The sequence below is a fragment of the Bombina bombina genome, chromosome 1, assembly GCF_027579735.1.
Source record: "Bombina bombina isolate aBomBom1 chromosome 1, aBomBom1.pri, whole genome shotgun sequence".
Lineage (NCBI taxonomy): Eukaryota > Metazoa > Chordata > Amphibia > Anura > Bombinatoridae > Bombina > Bombina bombina.
In genome coordinates, this window is record NC_069499.1 from 639,390,378 (window position 1) to 639,416,264 (window position 25,887).

Genomic DNA, 25,887 nt, shown 5'->3' on the forward strand with positions numbered 1-25,887 from the left:
GCTTACAGTTATGTGCGAGCGATAAGGGGTTTATCATGGGTGTTTGTGCGTGTCGGGCTTCCATTCGTATTACAAGTTGAAATTAAACGTGATCACTTGAGCGCAATCGCGATTTACGCTATAATGATTACCTATGTTGCTATCGTTATAGATAAAATAGTTATTTATAGCTGCCGAGCGTAACACTAGAAATTTTTTTTAAGAATCAGTAGTGGCAGGGTATATCATTTTTGGGGGGTCAGAGGGTGACCAAATGTGTCTTTGCACGTATAGTCAAAAAATTCTAGCACCGGCCCTTATTACAAATAAAACACAACCGTACCATTGCAATCACAATATTATGAATATTGTGAACATGCAATTGCATGCTTAAAATAAGTCAAAAAAATATGCCCAAGGACAAAATACAAGATTTTTACAATCATGACTAAAGTTTCTATACATATTCTAACATTATACAATACATATACAGTAAATAATGTATACACAATCCCCCAGCTCATATAAGTGTATTATTGATATGTTTAATTCACTAACTATTGTATTGGAAGAACATGGGTTGAGTTTCTGTTGACACCTGTAAATTGTATTGTCATACAGTACTGTGTAAAGGGATCATTTACATTACACCTTCGATATAGGTGGAGATGCTGCTTTGAATATATCAACAGTATCAGAGAAGCATTGCCACCCGCTGAAATGTATCGTAGGATGTCTCTCAGTGATGCTGCCTTTAAACAGTACTGTCAGTTCTTTTGAAATATTTCACCGGCTTTCTCGACTTCGCAACGGACCCCTTTTGAATATTTTGCTGCAGTGCGGCACTTTTATTCATCAGTATTGACCTTTAGTATGCAGACAGATAATATATTCTGTGTACAGAAAGTGATAAAATATGATTTCCCTAAAAGCTCAATCCATTTTAATGATTTATGGTTTCAAAGAACAAAACTAGTTTCATATACAAAGATAAACCTAAATAAGCTATGTATCATACATTTTGTACTCTGCCTGCAGCTGGTATGAGTCATTAGAAGTACATTAAGAGAGAAACAATTTTCAGTACTCTGCCCCTTTAAAGGGACGTTAAACACCTGTTGCATTTGTGTAAACATTGTTCTTTATCCCATGCCCCCTAGGGAGACCAAAAAGCAAAATTTGTAAACTACATTTTTTTTAATGCTGTTACTTGTTTAAACCAGTTATTTGATTTGCACTATTGTAGATTACATGCTTTTGGCCTTTAATAATGAGAGAACATTTTTTTACATAACTGAAGCTTTTAAAGGTCTTTTAATGATAACCTCGGTAAAACTTGAATTGCGTTCCGTTATTTTTATTTTTGATCATACAACAATATTGCTCCACATGCATTCTTTTCTGATTCCATAATGCTCAGAAACAGCCCCTATATGACTTTCCGCTCTCCGAGTCCTTTCCCAGTTGGCAACCACAGTCTGTTACATAAGGGTTAGAACTGCACAGCAGAGCATCTTGGGAAACGTAGTCCACATTGCCCTTGGGTTTAGTCCACCGTTGTGAAAGCGTTGAACAGTGCATGATGGGATATGTAGTGTGTAGCTAACCACTGTTAAAACCATTCTATCATCTTAAACTACACATCCCTGTCTGCTCCAAGTGACTATTGATTCCAATGATGTCATCCTGCGCCAGCGCAGTAGGTCCCTAAGCTTCTCCTGGTAAACAGAGACGTCAGCGAGAAGTTTTGTGGTGTTCAAAACAAAAGGGAAAGTGACACTTACCGTGTGTTACTGGCACCTAAGTACATAGAGCGGAAGGAATCGCATTCAGAGTTCGCCAAATCAGAAAATCTGTCTGTGAAACCTACCATATCCGCACCAACCGGAGTAGTGGCCCGTTGTATATACATACTCCTGCTGGAGGTGATGGATAGCACGGGGTGATCGGGAGCGGAAGCACTTATACTACCTGTTCAGTCTGTACTTGTGTGTAATAACTATATTACTATTAGGATCTTGGACTTTAGCATAATATATCCTCCCATACAAGAGGACCCGAAGTGACAGTAGTCTGAGGAGCATTCTTAGTCATGGAGGGTACAGAGCCTCTTTCCTTGGAGATTGATCCAGATTTTGAGCCTCAGCCAAGAGCGAGGTCCTGCACATGGCCTCTTCCAAGGCCAGACCTGCCAGTGGTCCAACCACAAGCATCTGCTGAAGAAAACCATACAGAGGGCACTAACGTGCCCCGTCTCCTGCCCCCAGAAAATGAGGATAGGACTGTTGTTGAAGGGTTGACTGGAGCTGGTGTAACTCCCAGGAAGGGGGGATCAAGGCGAAATGCGTGGGGAAACCAGTCGTATGCAGAGCTTATCAGCCAAGCTATAGAAAGTTCTCCTGAGAAACGCTTGACCCTGTCACAAATCTATGACTGGATGGTGAAATCCATTCCCTTTTTCAAAGACAAGGGTGACAGCAACAGTTCTGCAGGGTGGAAGGTAATGGAGCCAGTGATATCTCTGAAACACTATTGTGATGTGATAGCCATTCTGCTATCATGTCTCATGTATAGAACTAATTTCGCTTTATCAGCAATCAGTATGTGCATAGATTGTTAAAGGGATACTAAACCCACATTTTTTTCTTTCATGATTCGGATAGAGCATGCGATTTTTAAGCAACTTTCTAATTTACTCCTACTATCAATTTTTATTTGTTCTCTTGCTATCTTTATTTAAAAAGCAGGAATTTAAAGCGTAGGAGCCAGCCCATTTTAGGTTCAGCACTCTGGATAGCGCTTGCTTATTGATGGCTAGATTTAGCAAAACCATTAAGCAAGCATAACCCAGGTTCTGAACCAAAAATGGGCCTGCTCTTAAGCTTTACATTCTTGCTTTTTAAATAATGATAACAAGTGAACGAAGAAAAATTGATAATAGGGGTAAATTAGAAAGCTGCTTAAAATTGCATGTTCTGTCTAAATCATAAAAAAAAAAAAAAAAAAAAAAAAAAAAAAAATTGGTTTTAGTGTTCTTAGTTGAAAGCTAATCCTAGTTAGTTGGGCTCATATGCTAATTTCTTAGCACTTGAAGGTCGCCTTTTATCTGAATGCCTATTGACATTTTTTCAAACCAAAAGGCTGTTAGTTCAGGTGTATATATATAGATAACATTGGGCTTATGCCCATGGAGTTACCTAGAATCCAGTCTGTCAAAAAAACTGAAATAAGTTGGCAGTCTGCAGAGGCTTAGATAGAAGGTAATCACAGAGGGAAAAACTATATTAATATAACCGTGTTGGTTATGCAAAACTGGGGAATGGGTAATAAAGTGATTATCTATTTTATTAATCTTTTGAGTGCTAAGCACCACTTAGGTACTAAGCTGATTTAATTTTTTTTTAAAATATATATTTTTTTAACTCCCCCCCCCCCCCCCGATCCCTAAGACTTACACCATTGGAAAGTTTAGGCAATTACAACGGTCTTGGGGGTCTGTAGCTGATTAGATGCCTGAGATACAGGCTTCTAAGTAGCATGCCCCCTTTCCCTATACTTGTCATTGTAATTTTTAAATAAAGTTGCGTGGTGACATCATCACATCATTGCGCGTGACGTCACTGTGCAAAACATGAAGCCCCGGCGATGCCTGTCACTATACAGGCCCGATCGCCAGGGTAGGAGCGGGTGGGAGCCCCCAGATCTTCCTCAAGGTGGGAGAGTGCTAGCGACGGCTCAGAGCCGTCGTTAGCACTGAAAAGGTTAAACAATAAATTTTTTTGTGTAGACTGTCACTTTAAATGCTGGGTTACAGCAGCATGTCGTCTATGTGCTTCAGCACCAGTGTAGCAATACCTCTGAATATTTATAAACTTATTTCTATTCCGTTCATATATAGTTGCTGAGTCCCTGCGTTTACCAGCTGCAGTATATTAAATGTACACTCTGTGAGTGCAATTTTTTTTTGTTTTGTTTGAAATAACTTTATCTCAGTGGAACAACCACCCCAGAGACAGAACTTTTTTTCACTTTCTGCGATGAGATTTTTTTAGTGAAATATGTTCTGCAGGTCATTTTTAAATAAAATTCAATTTTATATTAGACAATTACACTAAGGCACCAGTTTAATTGTAATGTGTTAGTTAACTGGAAAATAAAGCAATAGTTAAAGTTTTATAAATATAGTGCAGTAGTTGAAAATTGCATTGCAAATTAGTTGCAGACACTCTAAAAAAGGTGCATTGCTTATATGAATGTTTTACATTCAGAAAAAAACAGCTTTGCAGACTGTGAAAGGCTAGGGGACGGGCTTGGAATGATCTCTGAGAGCCAGTCAATTAATGCACTGCTACTTTGCAGCGCTACTGCGTATTTGACTGTTCACTTTAAACAGCACATTGCTCAGGAGGAATTGTGATAATGAAAACTTACACAGTACAGCCAGAGCACAGCGCTGTTTGAAGAGAACAGCCTAATGTGGAGCAGGGCTGAAAAGTTAAATCGCTAACAGTTCCTGCATGTATCCTGTTCTTTCTGTAGACATGATGCATTTTCTGCGATGACATCTCAGATCACTGTATGTTCTGCCTTGGGGACAACCACTTTCAGTATATGTGTTTGATATTCATATTATCTCACCTGCTGTTGGTGTTAGGGAGTTTTGCAAACCCTACTGAACATTTACTTTGAAAATGCCACCTTGGCCCCAAAAAAATATTATGGGAGCAGATGTTTGAGTGCCTAGTGCAGCACAAAACCTTAAAGGGACAGTTTTACTTTTATCACCAATTTTGCTTTGTTCTCTTAGTATTCTTAGTTGAAAGCTAAACCTAGGAGGTTCATATGCTAATTTCTTAGACCTTGCACTGATTGGCTAAAATGCAAGTCTGTCAAAAGAACTTAAATAAGGGGACAGTTTTCAGAGGCTTAGATAGAAGATAATCACAGAGGTAAAAAGTATATTTATATAACTGTATTGGGTATGCAAAATTGGGGAATGGGTAATAAAGGGATTATCTAATTTTTAAAACAATAAACATGCTGGTATAGACTGTCCCTTTAATATCTCACTGACTGATAAAAACTGCAAATAAATGCATTTTATATTAACATTATGACCGTGTTTAGCCTTGTTGTCTGAGGACTAACGCACAGATTGGCTCCTCCAAATAAGGCAAATGGTGGGTGGAGTTTGGCTACTGAAAAATAATTGCAGAAAAAGGGATGTTAACTTGTTTTAAACATTAAGAATTGACTTGTTCTTTAGCAGCACAACAGAAATGTATTGTAGGGCTGCTACTAATGATTATTTTCATAATTGATTAATCGGACGATTATTTTTTCGATTAATCGACTAATCGGATAAAAAACATGTTATTTTTTCGTATATTTAAAATCAGATCCACATATTGAGTGTTATAAATATAAACTTCAGACTAAAACTTTACAATAACACAACTGTTGGCCCAGTTTTTTAAGCAGCAGAACATATTTTTATAATTAAGCAAAACAAAACCACAAACTGTTTGAAAAGAGGTAGAACTAAAAATAGGTAGACTACTACTGTTTATAACATTCTGTTATTCACTCTTTCAGAAACTTTGCATTAAAATGCAGAAATGACAACATGTCCACATGCTCCTGGCTGAGGCTGGCTCTCTTTTTTGCAAGCTATTTTGCCTGCAGCTGAGAAGTGGCACTCAGATGGTGTTGAGGTGCCTGAGATGCATAAGTAATGTATTGTAGGGCTGCAACTAACGATTATTTTCATAATTGATTAATCGGATGACTATTTTTTCGATTAATCGACTAATCGGATACATTTTTTTTTTTTTTTTTTCCTACATTTAAAATCAGATCCACATATTGAGTGTTATAAATATAAACTTCAGACTAAAACTTTACAACTTTACAATAACACAACTGTTGGCCCAGTTTTTTAAGCAGCAGAACATATTTTTATAATTAAGCAAAACAAAACCACAAACTGTTTGAAAAGAGGTAGAACTAGAAATAGGTAGACTACTACTGTTTATAACATTCTGTTGTTCACTCTTTCAGAATCTTTGCATTAAAATGCAGAAATGACAACATGTCCACATGCTCCTGGCTGAGGCTGGCTCTCTTTTTTGCAAGCTATTTTGCCTGCAGCAGAGAAGTGGCACTCAGATGGTGTTGAGGTGCCTGAGATGCATAAGTAGGTTTTTTCCAATTTCACCAAGGTGAGCTATTTATCTTTGTTAGCTCTCCACCAATGCAAGGGGCCTGGACTTCATTCGGACATAAAAAAATATCTTGGATATCTATATGCAATGGTAAACAACCAGCTATAAGGTTAAGGGGAAAAAATATCTAGTCCACTCCTAAAATAACAGATATATACTTAGAGGTTGAATTTGGTACATATTCCAATTAATAATAAAAAAAAAAAAAGCAAAAGGGCTAAAGACTTTATCTTAGTAACAGGACACAGCCTTACACATTTATATGTACAGTACATATACAGTATATAATCTGCAATAGCAAGCGATTCGCTAATAATTGTGCAAACAGGTAATAGTGACATCAATTCATATAACAAATGTAATCAATCTAGGGCTAGGTGTAAATAAGTTTGGCACTATATCATGGGCATAGTCCCAAATCACCTGATTTAATATAAACAATCCAAATGATAACTATTATTTCTGGGTTGCACATAAGCCAGGAGTAGTTGTAAACTTAAAAAGAAACATAGTGTCCTGAAAAAGTGAAAAGTAAAATGTCTGTAGACGTCCGTTAGGCTAAGGGCATAACCATAAAACATAATACCATGTGCAGGAGCTCATTGGAGTAAAGCAGCTGGTGCAACTAATTGCAAACAAACTAATCGATTATGAGATTCGTTGACAACTATTTTCATAATCTATTATCAATTATGCCGATTAGTTGTTTCAGCTCTAATGTATTGTAATTACAAGGTGTTTACTGTCCCTTTTTAAATGGCCATTGCAGTGGAAAAATGAATGACATGCTCTAATTTGTAAGATCATGTCATTTACTAATTGGGAGCTGAAGAGAACTGCTGCTGACCCAATCGGTAGAGGGCTACCACTGCTAATTGGTTGACCGGTAGTTTCTGCTCAGGAACTGCAGTGCTTTTCTATGGAGGTACTTTAATTATGCGTTTAACCTTTTTGCAGGTATTAAACACAGCTTTGCACATGCACTAGTGTTAAAATTACATGCTGTGTAATGCAGGGTTCTTCAAACCACGGGTCAGGACCCATTACTGGGTCGCAACACCATGTTTATGTTTGAGATTGTGTTTTACATCCTGTTCAAGCTTCAAAACAATCAGGTGTAAAGTATGCACACATTTTACTCACTTTCCAAAAAATTGCAGCTATCTTGTGATGATAAACTCAGTATCTTTTTTTTTAGCAAATGTTACTAGGTTCAAAATTACATATACTAGTCATTTTTTTATATAGACCATCGCTGCCTGTCAATCTTTAAATACATCCTATATCCGAAATCTTTTTATTTATATATAAATATATTGTGACATCTGAATCTGTATCATCCTGCCCAACTGGCTTGCTTTAGTGAATAGGAGTTATGTTGCACAATTCTGGCTTTCCATCAGATCTTCTTTTTTAAGTCTTCGTGCACATTTACGATATATTTGTGCATGCGTATTAGCTCTGAAGCGGAGACTGAGTGATGTAGGATTAAACAGTGAATCAGAGTTTTGTTCTTGATTCACTGTTTCCCTTGGACTTCAGTCAAGCATGTGCATTAGATTTACTATTTCTTGGGAGCGCGCAACAACTGTGACGTGTATAGTGGTTGATACCGCTATATACGTCACTCGGATGCAGGGCAAAATGTCTCAGTGGGTGGAGGAAGAGTAGAAATAATCCGGTTAGTACTTTTAAAACATATTTACAATTAATAAGCTTAAATTTTTTAAAAAAAATATACAAGCGGTTGCAGTTTACAGAATCAGATTAAATCAATAGACAGTATAAAATAATTGTTTACCATCACTTTAAGTTTTCAGGCCAACCATAAAAATAGGGTTGTAAAAGTATGTGGTATCATTAGACTGGGTCTTGGGGAAAACAGTTCCAATATCCCTGTTCTAATGAATTAGAGCATGTACTTTTTCCACTATATTGTCCCTTTTAAAGTTTAATGCATAATCATTTTTGTCTAAAAGACATGTGAAATTCAATCCATACAGTCTGCACTGTCCAAGGGACAGTCAAGTATAAATTATTATTATTATTATTATTATTTCATTATTCAGATAGGACTTTTAATTTTAATTGACTTTCCAATTTACTTTTATCATCAAATTAGCTTTTTTCTCTTGGTATTCTTAGTTTAAACTAAACATAGGCAGGCTCATATGCTAATTTCTAAGCCTTTGAGGGCTGCCTCTTATCACAGACTTTTTAAATCTCTTTTCAACACAAAGAGACAGAAAGTACACGTGGGCCATATAGATAACGCTGTGTTCAGGCACAGAAAGTTATTTAAGATCTAGCACAATACAATGCTAAATTTAAGACAATAGATAATAAACAGTCACAGTCATGTGATCAGGGGGCTGGAAGAAGGTTCCTAGATACAAGATAATCACAAAGGTAAAAAGTATATTAATATAACTGTGTTGGTTATGCAAAACTGGGGAATGAGTAATAAAGGGATTATCTATCTTTTAAAACAATAACACTTCTATGGTTGACTGTCCCTTTAAGATCCATAGCACACTTCTGCCTGACTGAAGGATATAACCAGAGTGTGATATGCAAGACTACCTGCACTAGCAGCCTTTTGTTAATCTATCAACTTTATGGAGAAAAAAAAAGTTGCTGGAGGAAGAGAGAATTTGTATGTGAAATAGCTGCTTATGCTTATTCAATCACCACAGCCATAATTAGCATTTCAATGCCTAAAATAAATAACATTATCAGGTCTGTTTCACTTGCAGGCTCAGCCATTTCTTATGGGCATGTCTTAGGTGATAGTTTTAATAGGAAAACAGTCATTTCAAGTAGAAAAATAAACATGAAGGAGATATTGCCATACATTTAATACTCTGCAGTAGGTTTAATAAGTCATTTGAAACACATTACGGGAAAACACATTTTATACTACAGTGTCCTTTTAAGGGACATAAAAGTGCAAAAAGAAAATGTCCTAGAGCATTTTATTATTGCTCTATTACTTGCTTATAACTATGTGTTTCAACACTTGGAAAGGGATTAAAATTGTATTTAAAACCAGCTACAGAGCAGCAGTACTGGGACACATCTGGTGAGTCAGTGACAAAAGACAAATCTGTGTAGCCACCAATCGCCAGCTAGCTCTCAGTAGTGCATTATGCCACTTAGCATATGTACAAAAGAATAAAGAGAGAAGTGAGTTTGATAATATAAATGAATGAAAAAAAGTGTTTTAAAATGACATGCTCTATCTGAATCATGAAACATTAATTCTGACTTCCATGTTCCTTTAAAGTATCACTTCTTTAAAGGGATAGGAAAGTCAAAATTAAACTTGCATGATTCAGATAGAGCATGTCATATTAAGACACTTTTAAATTCACTTCTATTTTCAAATGTGCTTTGTTCTCTTGGTATCCCTTGTTGGAAAATAATACACACATATCCTACACTAGTGGGAGCTGCTGCTGATTGGTGCCTGCACACATTTGTCTCTTGTGATTGGTTAACTAGGTGTGTTCATCTAGCTGCAAGTAGTGCAATTCTGTTCCTTCAGCAATGGATAACAAGAGAATGAAGCACATTTGATAATAGAAGTAAATTGAAAATTTTGGGGTTTCACGTCCCTTTTAAATCATAAGGTTTAATTAATTACAAAAAATTAAAAACAAAATTAGTATAGTGGTAACCTCTGCTATGAGAGATTAATAATGGATTTGTTAAATCTGCAAAATATACAGTGTGTGTGTATATGTGTGTGTATGTGTGTGTGTATGTGTGTGTGTGTGTATATATATATATATATATATATATATATATATATATATATATATATATATATATATATATATATATATATATACACACACACACACACATACACACACATATATACAATCACAAAAAAAGTAAAACAGTGTATTGGTGGTGATAACTTTAATATTTACTAAGGTAATGCAGCCTTTGAGTACTAAGTTCCCTTCATCAAACACGGTTTCTCTACATGTTTTTTTTATTGTTGATCATTTTCACAAACAACAAGCTTCTCATATTCGAATACCTCAAGACAATATCCATCTTTATCACATTCACACCATTTCCCTTTAATATAACTGCGTATACAGTGAGAGAGTGAGTGAAGCATTTCACATGGGTCAGCGCCAAGTAAGGCTTTTGTAATGTAGCAACACCTATGTGCTGAATCACAGCTATCTTTATGGTCAGGGAGGAGCATTGTGAATAAGCACTTCTCACTTGTGCATAGGCTTGTTGTGGCTTCATATTCTCCTGTGTTGTCAAGATGTACATATGGCAATAGTTAAAAAAAAAGAGACAAAGATGATCGGTTTAAAGGGATATAAAACCCAAACATTTTCTTTAATATTTCAGATAGAGCATACAGTTTTAAACAACTGTACATTTTACTTCAAATGGGAAATTTGCCTCATTCCTTTGAATTTGTTTGTTGAAGGAGCAGCACTGCACTACAGGAAGCTAGCTGAACAAATTGGGTGAACTTTTGACAAAAAGCAAATATGTGCAGCCACCAATCAGCAGCTAGCTCCCAGTAGTGCCTTTCTGCTCCTAAGCCTACCTAGGTATTATTTTCAACAAATATCAACAAAGGATAACAAGAGAACAAAGAAGATTGGGTAATAGAAGTACATTGGAAAGTTGTTTAAAAATGTATGCTCTATCTGGATTATGAAAGAAAATGTTTGCTGCTTGATAAATATCAGTTGCAGGCTCTCTCTTTTTATAAATCTGCCACATAATCTAGATTTAATCAAGCGCTAGAGTATATAAAACTGTATTTTATTTAATGGTGAAAATATGCACAAATCATAATATGTAAACACAATTCAAGAAATGCAGCAAACCAAGCGTACATGTGTCACAAGGGTAAATTACAGTTTTATCAGCCAAGGGGGGACAGTTGTTGCTGTCTCATTCTACAAAAATATTGCCATTTTAGTGAGATAGTGAAATATAATAACATAAAAGCAAAATATGTTTTAAAACACCCTTAATTGGATGTAAGTAGAATAACTGCAGTAAACATTTCTCGGCCTATTGTCACCTGAGTAAGTCTTGATGTTTGCTTGGGAAAGAGGTAGCTTAATTCCACTGTATCTTGACCTTTGTAATAATCTATCATGTGTATTTGTACTCTGAATAGCCCATACAGTATGGGGAAGGTAATGCAGCTGCAGAGAAGGAAAACAACAGGTTTCTAAAGGTAGTCATGCTCTGTTTGTCACAAAGTTGCATCATAGGGGATGTCTTTTTCTGTCCCTTTATTGTTCTGTTGGGTTGTTTATGGATAATGTATAGGTTACAGTATATATGAGTTTTATGGTACATTTTTACAGAGGAGCATTTCTCTTTTTTTTTCTCCAAGTCTGGGTACTGGATTCTAAACTGCCTTGCAGGGATGATTGTGGGGTGTTAGTTCTACAAATCAAAGTTGCTTAAAAGTCCGTAATAGTCTAATCCTTTACACAATGTCATTTTACGACTATTGACCCTGCTGTACTGTGTGTAATTCCCCCGCCACAAAGGGGTTAAATGAAACTGTAGATGTGCGGCTTAGGACCGTGGTGCACTGCTGATCCCAAACGGAACCCACTGCAAATGTGCAGCTAGTGTTGCTGACTGGATCAGCGGTGGGTTCCACTCTGGACCAGCAGTGCCCCACGGGTCCAAAACGGCACTTCTACTTCGTGTTTAAAGCAACAGTGTAGTAAAAAAAAATAACAATAAAATATTTTAATAAAGATTATTGTATACATAAAATGTGCAATTGATGGGGGCATCTTTGCTAGGGCGCAAAAACTACGCAGCTCTAAACATATTACAGATAGCCGCTGATTATCTTAAAAACAGGACTCCATCCACGCTTATGCGATCAACTTAGATGAAAGGGCGTACTGGACATGCTTATTGATACCAATATCGAGGTGATAACCTTATTTGTAGCTCTAGACTGGGACGTTAGAGATTGAGGCAGCGGCCTACAACAATCTTGCTAACACTCCCCCCGGTTTTCAGGGTAAAGCAGTTCTACACCAACTGCAAAAGAGAGGAAGTATTAGAACCACCTAATCTGAAACAATGGCGCTGAATCTAAAAGAAACAGAAGTCACAATTCTTTTCCTACTGGAGGTCCACTTTAGTAAGCTCCACTCTATGATTGAAAGCTGTTTTAGAGCCGATGGGCCTTATACTACTGAAGGTGGGGAGGACCTGCTGAGTACTACATTGGGGCAACCAAACATATCTCCGCACACGGAGAATACCGTTAAGGAAGAAGAGCCTATAATTCCGGCTACATGCCTAGGGGTTATGAGCGGTAACCAGGAGAAGATCCACTTTGAAAGGGGCGCAACTCCGCCGGTCTTCCATTTTCCCCACCTGAGCTCAGCACCATTGGAACTGTGGGTAGATGAGCCCACAGAAACCACGGACAGAAACACAAGGTCTTGCACGGAAAAGTATGCCGTACTTTCGCAGTGTGGAGAGTTGGAGTTGGGATGCTTTCTACTTACTGAGACAGCCTATGGAGGGGGACTAAAGAAATTATTGCTTTTCTACCTCCTACAGTCTTACTCCTCCATACTTAGAACCATGTCAGTAAGACTCTTTAATTCACAAAGACTGACCAGTTCTTGGAGTTGGGCTTCTTCCAATGTATTGTATAGGAAAGTGTGGATAGGATAGATCCTTTGGATAGGCTTGTGCTACCCTAGCATTCATCAGCCCACACAGAATACTTACTGCTGAAAGGACTTGAGACTGACCCCATTCATATGATCAGTACATTTTTAGTTATAATATAGGATGTTCTGGAGTCTATGTTTAACCTGTTACCATTCCTGCTGCCTGCACTTACTTATTATGCTTTCTCCCCCCCCTTCTGGTGTATTGTTGATGTTAGGAACAGCATTTGTGTGTGTGTATGAATCACAGTAGAGCTGAATGAGAGTCTGTTAATAAAGACCTTAGGTCTAGGGATGCACCGAAATTTCAGCCGCAGAAACGTTTCGGACGAAAATGGCATTTTTGGTTATTTTGTTTTTTTTTTGCCTGTTATTTTTGGTAAAATTATTGTGTAGCATATTACAAATTTGATGCTACCCTAGAGCTGCCGTTTGAGTTAATTTCTTGACTGTTTTGCATATAATAATAGTTTTCTAGGACTATATTTTATTTGGATAATTGGTAAAAAAACAAACAAAAATGTTGCATCTGATTCTGTTACATAGAACTAAATAAATAATAATACAGTATATTGATATTTAATATTGTTTGAAGTAGGGATGCACCGAAATTTTGGTCGCAGAAACATTTTGGCCGAAAATGGCATAGTTTTTGCCTGTTTTTTTTTCTTGGTAACATTATTGTGTAGCATATTATTGTTTTAAGATATTTTTGTCCAATTTTAGTGTTACTTTCAATAAAAGTATGGTTATTTTATTTTATTGGCTTGCAGGTTTTCAATTCAGATTCATTCATTAAAGGGATACTAAACCCAAATTCTTTCTTACATGATTCAGGTAGAGCATGCAACTTTCTAATTTACTCCTATCATCAATTTTTCTTCGTTCTCTTGCTATTTTTATTTGAAAAAAAGGCATCTAATCTAAGGAGCCAGCCAAATTTTGGTTCAGACACTGGACAGCACTTGAATTGTTTATTGGTGGGTGAATTTATCCACCAATCGTCCAAAACAACACAGGTTGTTCACCAAAAATGGTCCGGCTTCTAAACTTACATTCTTGCTTTTCAAATAAAGATACCAAGAGAATGAAGAAAATTTGATAATAGGAGTAAATTAGAAAGTTGCTTAAAATTGCATGCTCTATCTAAATCACAAAAGAGAAAAAAAATTAGGTTCAGTGTCCCTTTTAAATAGTCTATTTATGCAAAAAATAACTAAAAAAAAATATTTTAAAATAATTTGGGGGGGAAAAAAGAAACATTTACGGTTTTCGGCCAAGTGCATCCTCGATTTTCGGTTTCGGTCCATAATTTCCATTTCGGTGCATCACTAGTTAGGTCTGATAATCGGAGAGTTACTCAGCTTGTTAACATTATTAAGAAATTAGTTTTTATTAATATTCTGTGTTACTGTGCTATTATACACTGTGTGCAGAATTATTAGGCAAATGAGTATTTTGACCACATCATCCTCTTTATGCATGTTGTCTTACTCCAAGCTGTATAGGCTCGAAAGCCTACTACCAATTAAGCATATTAGGTGATGTGCATCTCTGTAATGAGAAGGGGTGTGGTCTAATGACATCAACACCCTATATCAGGTGTGCATAATTATTAGGCAACTTCCTTTCCTTTGGCAAAATGGGTCAAAAGAAGGACTTGACAGGCTCAGAAAAGTCAAAAATAGTGAGATATCTTGCAGAGGGATGCAGCACTCTTAAAATTGCAAAGCTTCTGAAGTGTGATCATCGAACAATCAAGCGTTTCATTCAAAATAGTCAACAGGGTCGCAAGAAGCGTGTGGAAAAACCAAGGCGCAAAATAACTGCCCATGAACTGAGAAAAGTCAAGCGTGCAGCTGCCAAGATGCCACTTGCCACCAGTTTGGCCATATTTCAGAGCTGCAACATCACTGGAGTGCCCAAAAGCACAAGGTGTGCAATACTCAGAGACATGGCCAAGGTAAGAAAGGCTGAACGACGACCACCACTGAACAAGACACACAAGCTTAAATGTCAAGACTGGGCCAAGAAATATCTCAAGACTGATTTTTCTAAGGTTTTATGGACTGATGAAATGAGAGTGAGTCTTGATGGGCCAGATGGATGGGCCCGTGGCTGGATTGGTAAAGGGCAGAGAGCTCCAGTCCGACTCAGATGCCAGCAAGGTGGAGGTGGAGTACTGGTTTGGGCTGGTATCATCAATGATGAGCTTGTGGGGCCTTTTCGGGTTGAGGATGGAGTCAAGCTCAACTCCCAGTCCTACTGCCAGTTTCTGGAAGACACCTTCTTCAAGCAGTGGTACAGGAAGAAGTCTGCATCCTTCAAGAAAAACATGATTTTCATGCAGGACAATGCTCCATCACACGCGTCCAAGTACTCCACAGCGTGGCTGGCAAGAAAGGGTATAAAAGAAGAAAATCTAATGACATGGCCTCCTTGTTCACCTGATCTGAACCCCATTGAGAACCTGTGGTCCATCATCAAATGTGAGATTTACAAGGAGGGAAAACAGTACACCTCTCTGAACAGTGTCTGGGAGGCTGTGGTTGCTGCTGCACGCAATGTTGATGGTGAACAGATCAAAACACTGACAGAATCCATGGATGGCAGGCTTTTGAGTGTCCTTGCAAAGAAAGGTGGCTATATTGGTCACTGATTTGTTTTTGTTTTGTTTTTGAATGTCAGAAATGTATATTTGTGAATGTTGAGATGTTATATTGGTTTCACTTGTAAAAATAAATAATTGAAATGGGTATATATTTGTTTTTTGTTAAGTTGCCTAATAATTATGCACAGTAATAGTCACCTGCACACACAGATATCCCCCTAAAATAGCTATAACTAAAAACAAACTAAAAACTACTTCCAAAACTATTCAGCTTTGATATTAATGAGTTTTTTGGGTTCATTGAGAACATGGTTGTTGTTCAATAATAAAATTAATCCTCAAAAATACAACTTGCCTAATAATTCTGCACTCCCTGTATACTGTCTGTAATTTTGCAAGCCTCATACGTTATACTTTTAGTGAGGTGTATAATAACCATTTGTTGTTTCTAACCTCTATATCAGTTCTAGGGGAGCGAACCACCTAACTATACATATACATATGTTCCCTATAGACATATTTAAAGCCGACATGACACTATTGCTATATATGTTATAGTCACTGTGCTGCTAGGCAAGACCCTCTAAATGAGACTCTTTATATCCAGTATCCTGTCTACACTAAGGCATTAATAGGAAGTGAGTATCTCAATATCATGCTATTATTATTATTATTATTATTATTATTATCGGTTATTTGTAGAGTGCCAACAGATTCTGCAGCGCTATAAACATAGGTGGTATACAAGGTAGTAATTATTGGGATCAAATGGATAGAGGGCCCTGCCTAGAGTCTAGCACTGTTGTAGTTGGGCTCTTAGGCTTACATTCTAAGGAAGTTCATGGCAGATAGCAATGGAGGAGGAACTGGTATTAGGAAAGGTTAGTGTAGGTTGTATGCACCCCTGAACAGAAGAGTCTTTAAAGAGTGCTTGAAGCTTTCAAAACTAGGGGAGAGTCTTGTGGAGCGAGGCAGAGGGTTCCACAAGTTGGGAGTCATTCTGGAGAAGTCCTGTAAACGGGAATGTGAAGAGGTAACAAGAGAGGAGGAGGTCGTGAGCAGAGCGAAGGGGACGGGAGGGAGAGTATCTGGAGACAAGGTCGGAGATATAGAGGGGAGCAGTGCAGTTGAGGACTTTGTATGTCAGAGTCAGAATTTTGTATTTAATCCTGGAGGCAAGAGGAAGTCCGTGAAGGGATTGACAGAGAGGTGCAGCAGATGAAGAGTGATGTGTAAGGAAGATGAGCCTGGCAGAGGCATTCATTATAGATTGTAAAGGAGCTAGACGGCAGCTAGGGAGACCAGAGAGGACAGAGTTGCTATAGTCAAGGTGGGAAAGGATGAGAGAGTGGATTAAAATCTTAGCTGTGTCTTGTGTAAGGAAATGTCTAATTTTAGAGATGTTTTTAAGGTGGAAGCGGCAGGATTTAGCCATGGCCTGAATGTGAGGAGTGAAAGAAAGATCTGAGTCAAATGTGACCCCAAGACATCGGGCATGCGGGATAGAGGTAATGATGCAGTTGTCGACAGTTATATAGAGATTGGGGGGGGGGGATTTTAGATGAAGGGGGAAAATAAGGAGCTCAGTTTTAGAGAGATTTAGCTCAAGGTAGTGAGAGAACATCCAGGAAGAGATGTGAGAAAGACAGTTAGTGACACAGGTTAGCAAGGAAGGAGAGCAGAGATGTAGATTTGAGTGTCGTTGGCATACAAACGATATTGATACCCGTTGGACTTTATTAGGGAACCTAATGATGATGTGTAGATTGAGGAGAGAAGGGGACCGAGAACGGAGCCTTGAGGTTCCCCAACAGAAAGTGGTAACGGGGCAGAGGAAGCCCCAGAGAAGGCTACACTAAAGGTACGGTTATACAGGTAGGAAGAGAACCACGAGAGGGCTGTGTCTGGGATTTATAAAGTAAACACATCCTATCTATTAAATCACTGGATATGTATGCTGGATAGAAACTACTAAAAAGTGGGATCTACTAAACATTTCACACCATATAGGTATATATATTGACTGTACCTCAGTTAGCTACATAGGCCACTACAATATTACCTCTAAGGGCCAATATGGCCTGGTTTATACATTTATTCCTTATCCTCAATAGTTAGAGGGACATACTAGCCCCCTAGACTTTCTAGTTTTATTGTTTTCTTATATGTCGCACTGAATAGATGGAAGCGAACAGCCATTCTTTTGTTGCAACTTATTTAATTCATATCAGGTGGTTCTTGTTTAAGTTGTACTGTTCCATATATAATTCTAATACTATCATTTGCAATATACAAGTGACATTAAACCATATGTTCTCATTATTATTAAGAAAAGAGGCTTATTATCTGAGACCCAAAAGTGGTCTCCTCAGTCTCAAATGACCACTTGTAGCTTTAAAATGATCCATCTATTTCTGGAGGTCCAAGAGTGGCCTCTTGTGTCATTTTGGAGGTCTCTAGATGGAATACTCCTTTTATATTGTTCACATGACCATTGTACAACTCTTTGTGTATTTTTTATTATCCCATTTTACTGTTTGTATCCATTGTATACTTGACTTTACGGCATGTGATATACAAATTATCCTTATATTATTGTATGCTTTGAAATGAACTTCAATAAAAAAATATTTTTTTACAAAAATGTGCAATTGATATGTATTAAATATTTTGAAGCTAAATTACTTAAAATTAATAATATAGTTTCCTGTTTTTGCACTCATAGCAGGTTTTCTGTACGTACGTAATTTACACACCCCACACAGCTATATGTTTTTCTAGAGTCCCTGGGTGGATATAACAGCAGCCGACACCACAGGCTGCATTTGAAAGTAATCCACAAAGGAATCATTTTTTGTTAGTTAAATGGAAGTGTAGAAAGAGTAGAAATAAAGAACTTAATAGGTATGATCTACTGGTCCCCCCGTTCCCTTAGCACTGCTGCCGTTGGCACAGAGTGCTTTAAATTATAAATCAGAAGCTGGCAGCTGAAATTTACACCCTCACTGCTCTGAGAACTTAAAGGGACAGTAAACCTTAAAAATAATGTTATATAATTCTGCACATAGTGCAGAATTATATAACATTATATTAGCTAAACATTATTAAAACATAATTTCCCCTATTCATTTTTTTTTAAAAAAAGCGCTGTTTCACAGACCCGCTCTCTGCTGAGCGGGTCTGTTATATTTACTCAGCGCATCGGGCCAGCTGTATAGTCACAGCCCGGCCCGACCGCGCCATAAGACTAAGTGCAGCTCGCTCCTATAGGGGAAATTATGTTTTAATAATGTTTGGCTAATATAATGGTATATAATTCTGCACTATGTGCAGAATTATATAACATTATTTTTAAAGTTTACTGACACTTTAACCTTAAAAGCTTTGCTCACAGCTTTCTAGAGCTTATAGGGTTCTCGGTGCAGTGAAAGCCATACTTCGGTAGGCTCAGGAGCAACCGTACACTGACTGGTGGCTGCAGATATATGCTTTTTGTCATTGTCTCACCTGGCAGGTTCAGCTTGCTCCCAGTAGTGCATTGCTTCTCCTTTTAACAAAGTATACCAAGAAAATTAAACAATTTCAATAATAGAAGTAAATTGGAAAGTTATTTAAAATGGTATGCTCTGTCTTAATCATACAAGAAAAAAATTTGGGTTCATGTCCCTTTAATTCTTCACAAATCTGTGAAACTGTGCTTTAATAGTTTATTTGGCCTTAAAAGCTTGTTAGCCCAATTAGTTCTTTTGTACCTTGAAGTTAAAAATGTGTTTCTATTTCAGTGATTCAAGACCTGATCCTCCCTTTTTTTTATCATGTGTGTTCTTCTACTTTATTCATTTTGTACACTCATCAATTCCTGTGTTTGACTCACAGAAATGATCAGTATTTTGAGTTCTTTTTGTTGATTCTGTTTCTGTTACTCTACTAAATTACAGTTCATCACTACCCTCGAGTTGATGTATGGAATTTGTATCTATTAGAATTTTTTTTTCTCCTATAAGTAAGTTGTTTATATGTTAAAACACACTAAACTAGTGTTTGAGAACATCGGAAAGCATTAATGTTTTGTTACATGTTAAACCTAGGGATGTAAAAGTGACCAGTTAAACCTAAAAACATATTTTTATATTACAGTCTGTCACTTGTGAGGACCATTTTTCCAGAAATTATATAACAATGATATTTTTTAGTAAAATCCAACTTTGACATATAAAAGTGTAAAGTTATTCTTCTCCTGAGGAGCTTTACAAAGCCTGACAGCTGTGGCTTTTAAAATTTTACTTGCAACTGCTTACTTTTTAAAATAATTTTACATATATTTTTATAAAATCATTCCCTGACTCCTTGATATTCAATATGCCTCCCCGTTCTACTCCTGTAACTGTTTCCATATGCTATTGTACCAAAGTATTTATCTAATATAAGGTTTGGAAAGTCTTATGAACCATGACTCCTAGAATTTTACTTCTGACTTCTAAATAATTGCGTCTGCCTTTTTTTTTTTTTAATTTCAAATAAATGTGTCAACTCTTGTTCTGATTTGTGGGCTTTTTGGAATCCTCTTACATTTTCTGTCTCTTTTTCATCCTGCAGAATTCCATCCGCCATAACCTCTCTCTGCACAGCAAGTTTATCAAAGTTCACAATGAGGCAACAGGTAAAAGTTCTTGGTGGATGCTTAATCCTGAGGGAGGGAAGAGTGGCAAAGCCCCACGCAGAAGAGCAGCCTCGATGGACAACAGTAGCAGTAGCAAACTGATCAAAGTGAGAAATAAAGTGTCTAAGAAGAAACCATCAGGTTCTGGTGAGCCACCTGTGGGGAGCCCAATCTCTCAAACTCCAAAATGGCCTGGTAGTCCTTCTTCACGCAGTTCTGAGGATAATGATGTGTGGAACAGTTTCCGTCCCAGAACAGGATCTAACGCAAGCAGTGCCCGTCTTTCCCCAATTTTGCTAGAGCAAGAGGACCTGGCAGATGATGACCACCATTCATCTGTTGTCTTTTCGGGTAATGTCCCCCCGACAGTCACTGAAGAGCTAGACCTAATTGATGGAATCACAATGTTGTCCTCTGGATCTTCAATGCTGCCTTCTGCCCAAACACTACTGCAGGGAACCTCCACATTCTCCTTGCGTTCTACACAGTCGGCCCATTATAGTAATTCTCTTTTTAGTCCAGTGGAACACTCCACAGCCAGGGCTTCTTCAACACAGTTTTCAAGACCTCCGACTCTGGAAGCTCTTCTGACTTCTGACTCTCCACCACCCAGCAATGTATTGATGACCCAGATGGATCCAATATTAACACAGGGAGGAGGGCAAAATCCCTTCCTTTTGAGTGACCAGAGCAAGAGCAGAACCACAGAGCAGACAACTTTGCCTATCAATACATTCATGCCTCACGCTAGTCTCTCAATGCTAAGTCTTCCTCAGACTTCTTCATTGCCTTGCTCTAAGCCGGCCAGCTTTGTTGGGACTTCTGAACATCTCCCCATAGACCTGGATATGGATATGATCCTTGAAAACCTGGAGTGTGATATGGATTCTATTATCACGCATGAGCTGATGGATGGTGGTGGCCTGGATTTCAACTTTGAATTCTCAATTCCTGGCACCAACCCAGGCAACAATCATAGCTGGGTGCCCAGCTAGACACAGGTAGTAGTAGTATTGTAGACATATATGTTCCTAATGATAACAAAAGGAGACAATGTGATGAGGGGAAAGGGACAAGAAAATATAATTAACTTAGTGAGTTCTGTGGGGAAATAGAAGTAAGGAAGATAAAGTTAGAAGACTAGATGTAAAGCTGAAGTAAATCACTGTAGAAAACAGAGCAGAGAGAGAAGGGCGCCTCCTAGTGTAGCCAATTTTTTTATAAAAGAAATAATGCAAGTGCAAACATACTCACAGTATGGAAAGGCAGAGGTAGTGCCTAGGTGAACGATCTGGGAACTTCACAGTGTCCCAGCAGACTGCGCACTGAACTGAGGGCTGCTCCTCCCAAACGCAGAAGATGTATCTGTAGTCTGTAAATTTTGAGAGAAAACAAGAGGGCGACCCCTAGTGCAGATCAATTGTGGACGAGTGGTGAATATCTGCTTATGCTTACGAATGGATACTCACAGAGGGTATTGCACCCTGTAGTGCAAATGTAGCGTACTAGGAATATTATAGTGTCCTAGTGCACATAACCGCTCAAGCAGTACTGCTGTAGTTGGAGATGAATTTCGAGTGTGAAAGGATAGACGTCAGGATGATAAAAAAGAGAACTCCAGTATCGTTGTATAAAAATATTTTATAAAAAAAGGATAAAAGAATAAATACACAGATCTACAATGACATCTGTTGTATAATGCTACGCGTTTCTAAGCGCTCACCGCGCCTTTTCCTCAGGCAAATGATACTGAATACACTGGAGTCTCTTACATATATACCTGTGCAGGCTTAATGTGGTCAGCTGTAACTCATTGTAACAGGTGCTGCATAAATTAACTCCCTTGATATTCTAACCGGATGTTACAAAAGTTACAAAGAATACAATCCAATATGCATAAAAGGAAATATCTAGTACAATGTAATATGCTAATCATTCTCGACATATAAGAACTTGAATAAAGTATATCCTAAAACTTAGACTCTCTGAGTTATCTTGAATGTGTAAAAACACGTTTGTAAATAATTGTAAATATTTGTCAAATTACATGTACATGTATATAAAACTATTTTTGCAAATTGCGCTATTTAAATAGCTATCCTTTCTGATGATATTTAGAAATGGGCCAAGATGTAAATCAATAATAAACTGCCATAAAGTATGATAATGAATTTCTTAACATAAAGGGTGTGTGTATCACTGAACTAATGAAAGTGCTGTATTAAATATCCAATGTGATTGCTTCGTCTGTCAGACACCCCTGTCAGACGAAGCAATCACATTGGATATTTAATACAGCACTTTCATTAGTTCAGTGATACACACCCCTTTATGTTAAGAAATTCATTATCATACTTTATTGCAGTTTATTATTGATTTACATCTTGGCCCATTCTAAATATCATCAGAAAGGATAGCTATTTAAATAGCGCAATTTGCAAAAATAGTTTTATATACATGTACATGTAATTTGACAAATATTTACAAATATTTACAACGTGTTTTTACACATTCAAGATAACTCAGAGAGTCTAAGTTTTAGGATATACTTTAATTCAAGTACTTATATGTCGAGAATTGATTAGCATATTACATTGTACTAGATATTCCTTTTATGCATATTGGGATTGTATTCTTTGTAACTTTTGTAACATCCGGTTAGAATATCAAGGGAGTTAATTTATGCAGCACCTGTTTACAATGAGTTACAGCTGACCACATTAAGCCTGCACAGGTATATATGTAAGAGACGCCAGTGTATTCAGTATCATTTGCCTGAGGAAAAGGCGCGGTGAGCGCTTAGAAACGCGTAGCATTATTCAAACAGATGTCATTGTAGATCTGTGTATTTATTCTTTTATCCTTTTTTTATAAAATATTTTTATACAACGATACTGGAGTTCTCTTTTTATCATCCTGACGTCTATCCTTTCACATCGAAATTCATCTCCAACTACAGCAGTACTGCTTGAGCGGTTATGTGCACTAGGACACTATAATATTCCTAGTACGCTACATTTGCACTACAGGGTGCAATACCCTCTGTGAGTATCCATTCGTAAGACATAAGCAGATATTCACCACTCGTCCACAATTGATCTGCACTAGGGGTCGCCCTCTTGTTTCTCTCAAAATTTATAGATGTAAAAGCTGGAAACATAGGTTGGGAGAAAGTTACCAATCTCATAAGGCAAAGTTTTTAGTCTGTTATGCTAAATGTTAAAATTATCAATAAGCGTAGGAGCTTCCGTTTTTTTTAACTAATTACAGTAGAGATGTCTTTGAGTTTAGGCACTTAAGATGGACAGTCTATTCAAAATTAAACTTTCATTATTCAGATAGGACTTGTAATTTTAATCAACTTTCCAATTTACTTTTATCATCAAATTTGCTTTTTTGCCTTGGTATTCTTATTTGAAACTAAATCTAGGCAGACTAATATGCTAATTTCTAAGCCCTTGAGGGCTGCCTCTTATCACATGCTTTTTAAATTCCTTATTCAACACAAAGAGACCAGAAAATACATGTGGGCCATATAGATAACACCTGTGTTCAGGCACAGGGGGTTGTTTAAGATTTAGCACAAAACAATGCTAAATCAAGACAATAGATAATAAACAGTCACAGTCATGTGATCAGGGGGCTGGAAGGAAGGTTCTTAGATACAAGGTAATCACAGAGGTAAAAAGTTTTATTAATATAACTGTGTTGGTTATGCAAAACTGGGGAATGGGGAATAAAGGGGATCATCTATCTTTTAAAACAATAAAAATTCTATTGTAGACTGTCCCTTTTAAATAAATAATTCCTTTGATACAAACATTAGGCTCATTTTTCTCTTTCCTGTGCAGGTTTTAAGGGGGCTCTGAACAAATGTTTTTCTCTGGTCTCAATGATGGCTTCATGGATATGAAAATAAGATCTCACAAGCCCTGTTTCTCACCCTATTCTTCTTTTTTTCAGATACAACTTGAGGTTCTCATCAGCCTTGTAATACTGAGAACCATGTTCTTCACAACCTGCTAATATGCAGCACCATGCTCATCTCGGACTGCTGACACGCACCGTTTGTCCTGCTCAGTCTACAACCAAATCATACAGTTCTCTGCCCCTACTTGGCTCTGCATGTGGGGCTAGAAAGAAGAGTTCAACATTGCAAAAATAGTGGAGAAATACATGTTTTGCTAATACCCAATAGTTGTTTTGTAACTCCCAAGCATTGCTCTTTTACAGCGTGAGTTGTATTTTTGAAACCAGAAAAAAATCAACTTAAACAAGGAAAGAATCAACACTGAAAAAAAGATTACACACATCAATCACTTACAAATAGGACAAGTGCTTACAAGTAGAGTCCTGGCCTCCCCCCAGAGAAATGAACTTCTTTACTTCCTAAAGCTAGCACAATGGGATTAGACCATTCAAGATGTGATAAGCAGGGGGTTATTGTGTCCTGATGTTAAGTTCTAAGAAATAATCAGCTGCTCCACCCACCCGCAATCTAGTTTGCGAAGAGGAATCCTTTGTGATTTTTTTTTTAAAGATCCTGGACTCTTGTCCTCCTGTATATAAGAATGTAACATATTGCAGATAACTTGTAATGAACATATACAGTGTGCAGATCAGCCTTTGATACTTGATATTTGAGAATTACAGTTTATTAATAAGTTATTGAACTTTTATACTAACGTTTGCAGTTTGAAGCAACAGGTACTTTGTAATTTTTATTAAAAAAAACAAAAAAACACTAAAGAATTAATTTTGTGGAGGGTGTTAGTTTGCACAACAGGCCACTGTTCTTATGGATTTCTTCAAAAACACTCCTAGCACTATATTCAAATGCATAAAGGCTGTTGGCATAAACCTCTTCAGTAGACTATAGTATATAATAGAACATGCATAATATTCAGACAGTACAATGCCATCCAAAAGATGAAGCGTGTCTGTGTTTACAGCGCATTGCACACTATACAATGGCATCGCTGATCATTTCATATTATTGTGTAGTGATGTCACTGAATGCTTTTATTTTATCTAATGAATGGCTTTGCAATAGCTGCAGTAAGGGCTATGTGCTTTTTAAGGTGTAAAATATTTGTTGCAGAGCCTTTTTTTTTATTTTAAACCTCATGTCACCTGTCTACTTGATGTATAGGGACATTTCAATAAATTAACCATAGATGATTAATTAAGCATAGTAAAAAAAATAATGAATATATATTCATCATTTATTTTTCTTGCTTTTTTTGTAATTTAGCTTTGCAACTTAACCTTTTTTTCAATCTCTCAAGTATGCTGCAGTTTGTCTTGCCCTGTTGTACAGTGATTGCTTAGATCTGTGCGCAATCTTATTTACACCTGGTTCTAACTGGGCCACAGCAAAGTTCCACCAGGTAAACATACACAAGTGGATTTTTTAAAGAGTTGCATCCTTGGACTGCTCTGTATTTACATATCCCTGAAATTTTCAAATGCTTTAAACATCTTTTATTTTATATACAGATTGTTTGCTATGTTAGTGTTTAATTACTGATAAATGCTATGCATATACAAAGTCAATTGTTTTCAATTGTTCCTTTAATGTTTCACAACCTCTTAAATCTGTGGCCTTCTATCTATATCTAAAATACAAACACGAGTTTCCTATCTGGAAACAGAAGATAAAACATGAATTGCTCTGATTACGAGTAATATTCTTTGGTGCAA

The 25,887-nt window shown here is 37.1% G+C and overlaps 1 protein-coding gene across 1 annotated transcript; it reads left to right on the top strand.

Annotated features, from left to right (window-relative positions):
* The first annotated feature begins 1,677 nt into the window (after positions 1–1,677).
* Positions 1,678–24,674, top strand: FOXO4 (forkhead box O4). Its single transcript, XM_053699083.1, has 3 exons — positions 1,678–2,479; positions 20,121–21,185; positions 24,148–24,674. Exons 1-2 carry the CDS (start codon positions 2,072–2,074, stop codon positions 21,177–21,179), a joined length of 1,467 nt encoding a protein of 488 aa, XP_053555058.1. The 5' UTR covers positions 1,678–2,071; the 3' UTR covers positions 21,180–21,185; positions 24,148–24,674.
* Positions 24,675–25,887: the final 1,213 nt, after the last annotated feature.

What these genes read in the sequence shown, in the direction of transcription:
- FOXO4 (XM_053699083.1), top strand. Translation starts at nt 2,072, where the DNA reads ATGGAGGGTACAGAGCCTCTTTCCTTGGAGATTGATCCAGATTTTGAG. An exon ending in ACAGTTCTGCAGGGTGGAAG is followed by an intron (nt 2,480 to 20,120) that starts GTAATGGAGCCA and finishes TTCATCCTGCAG; the next exon opens with AATTCCATCCGCCATAACCT.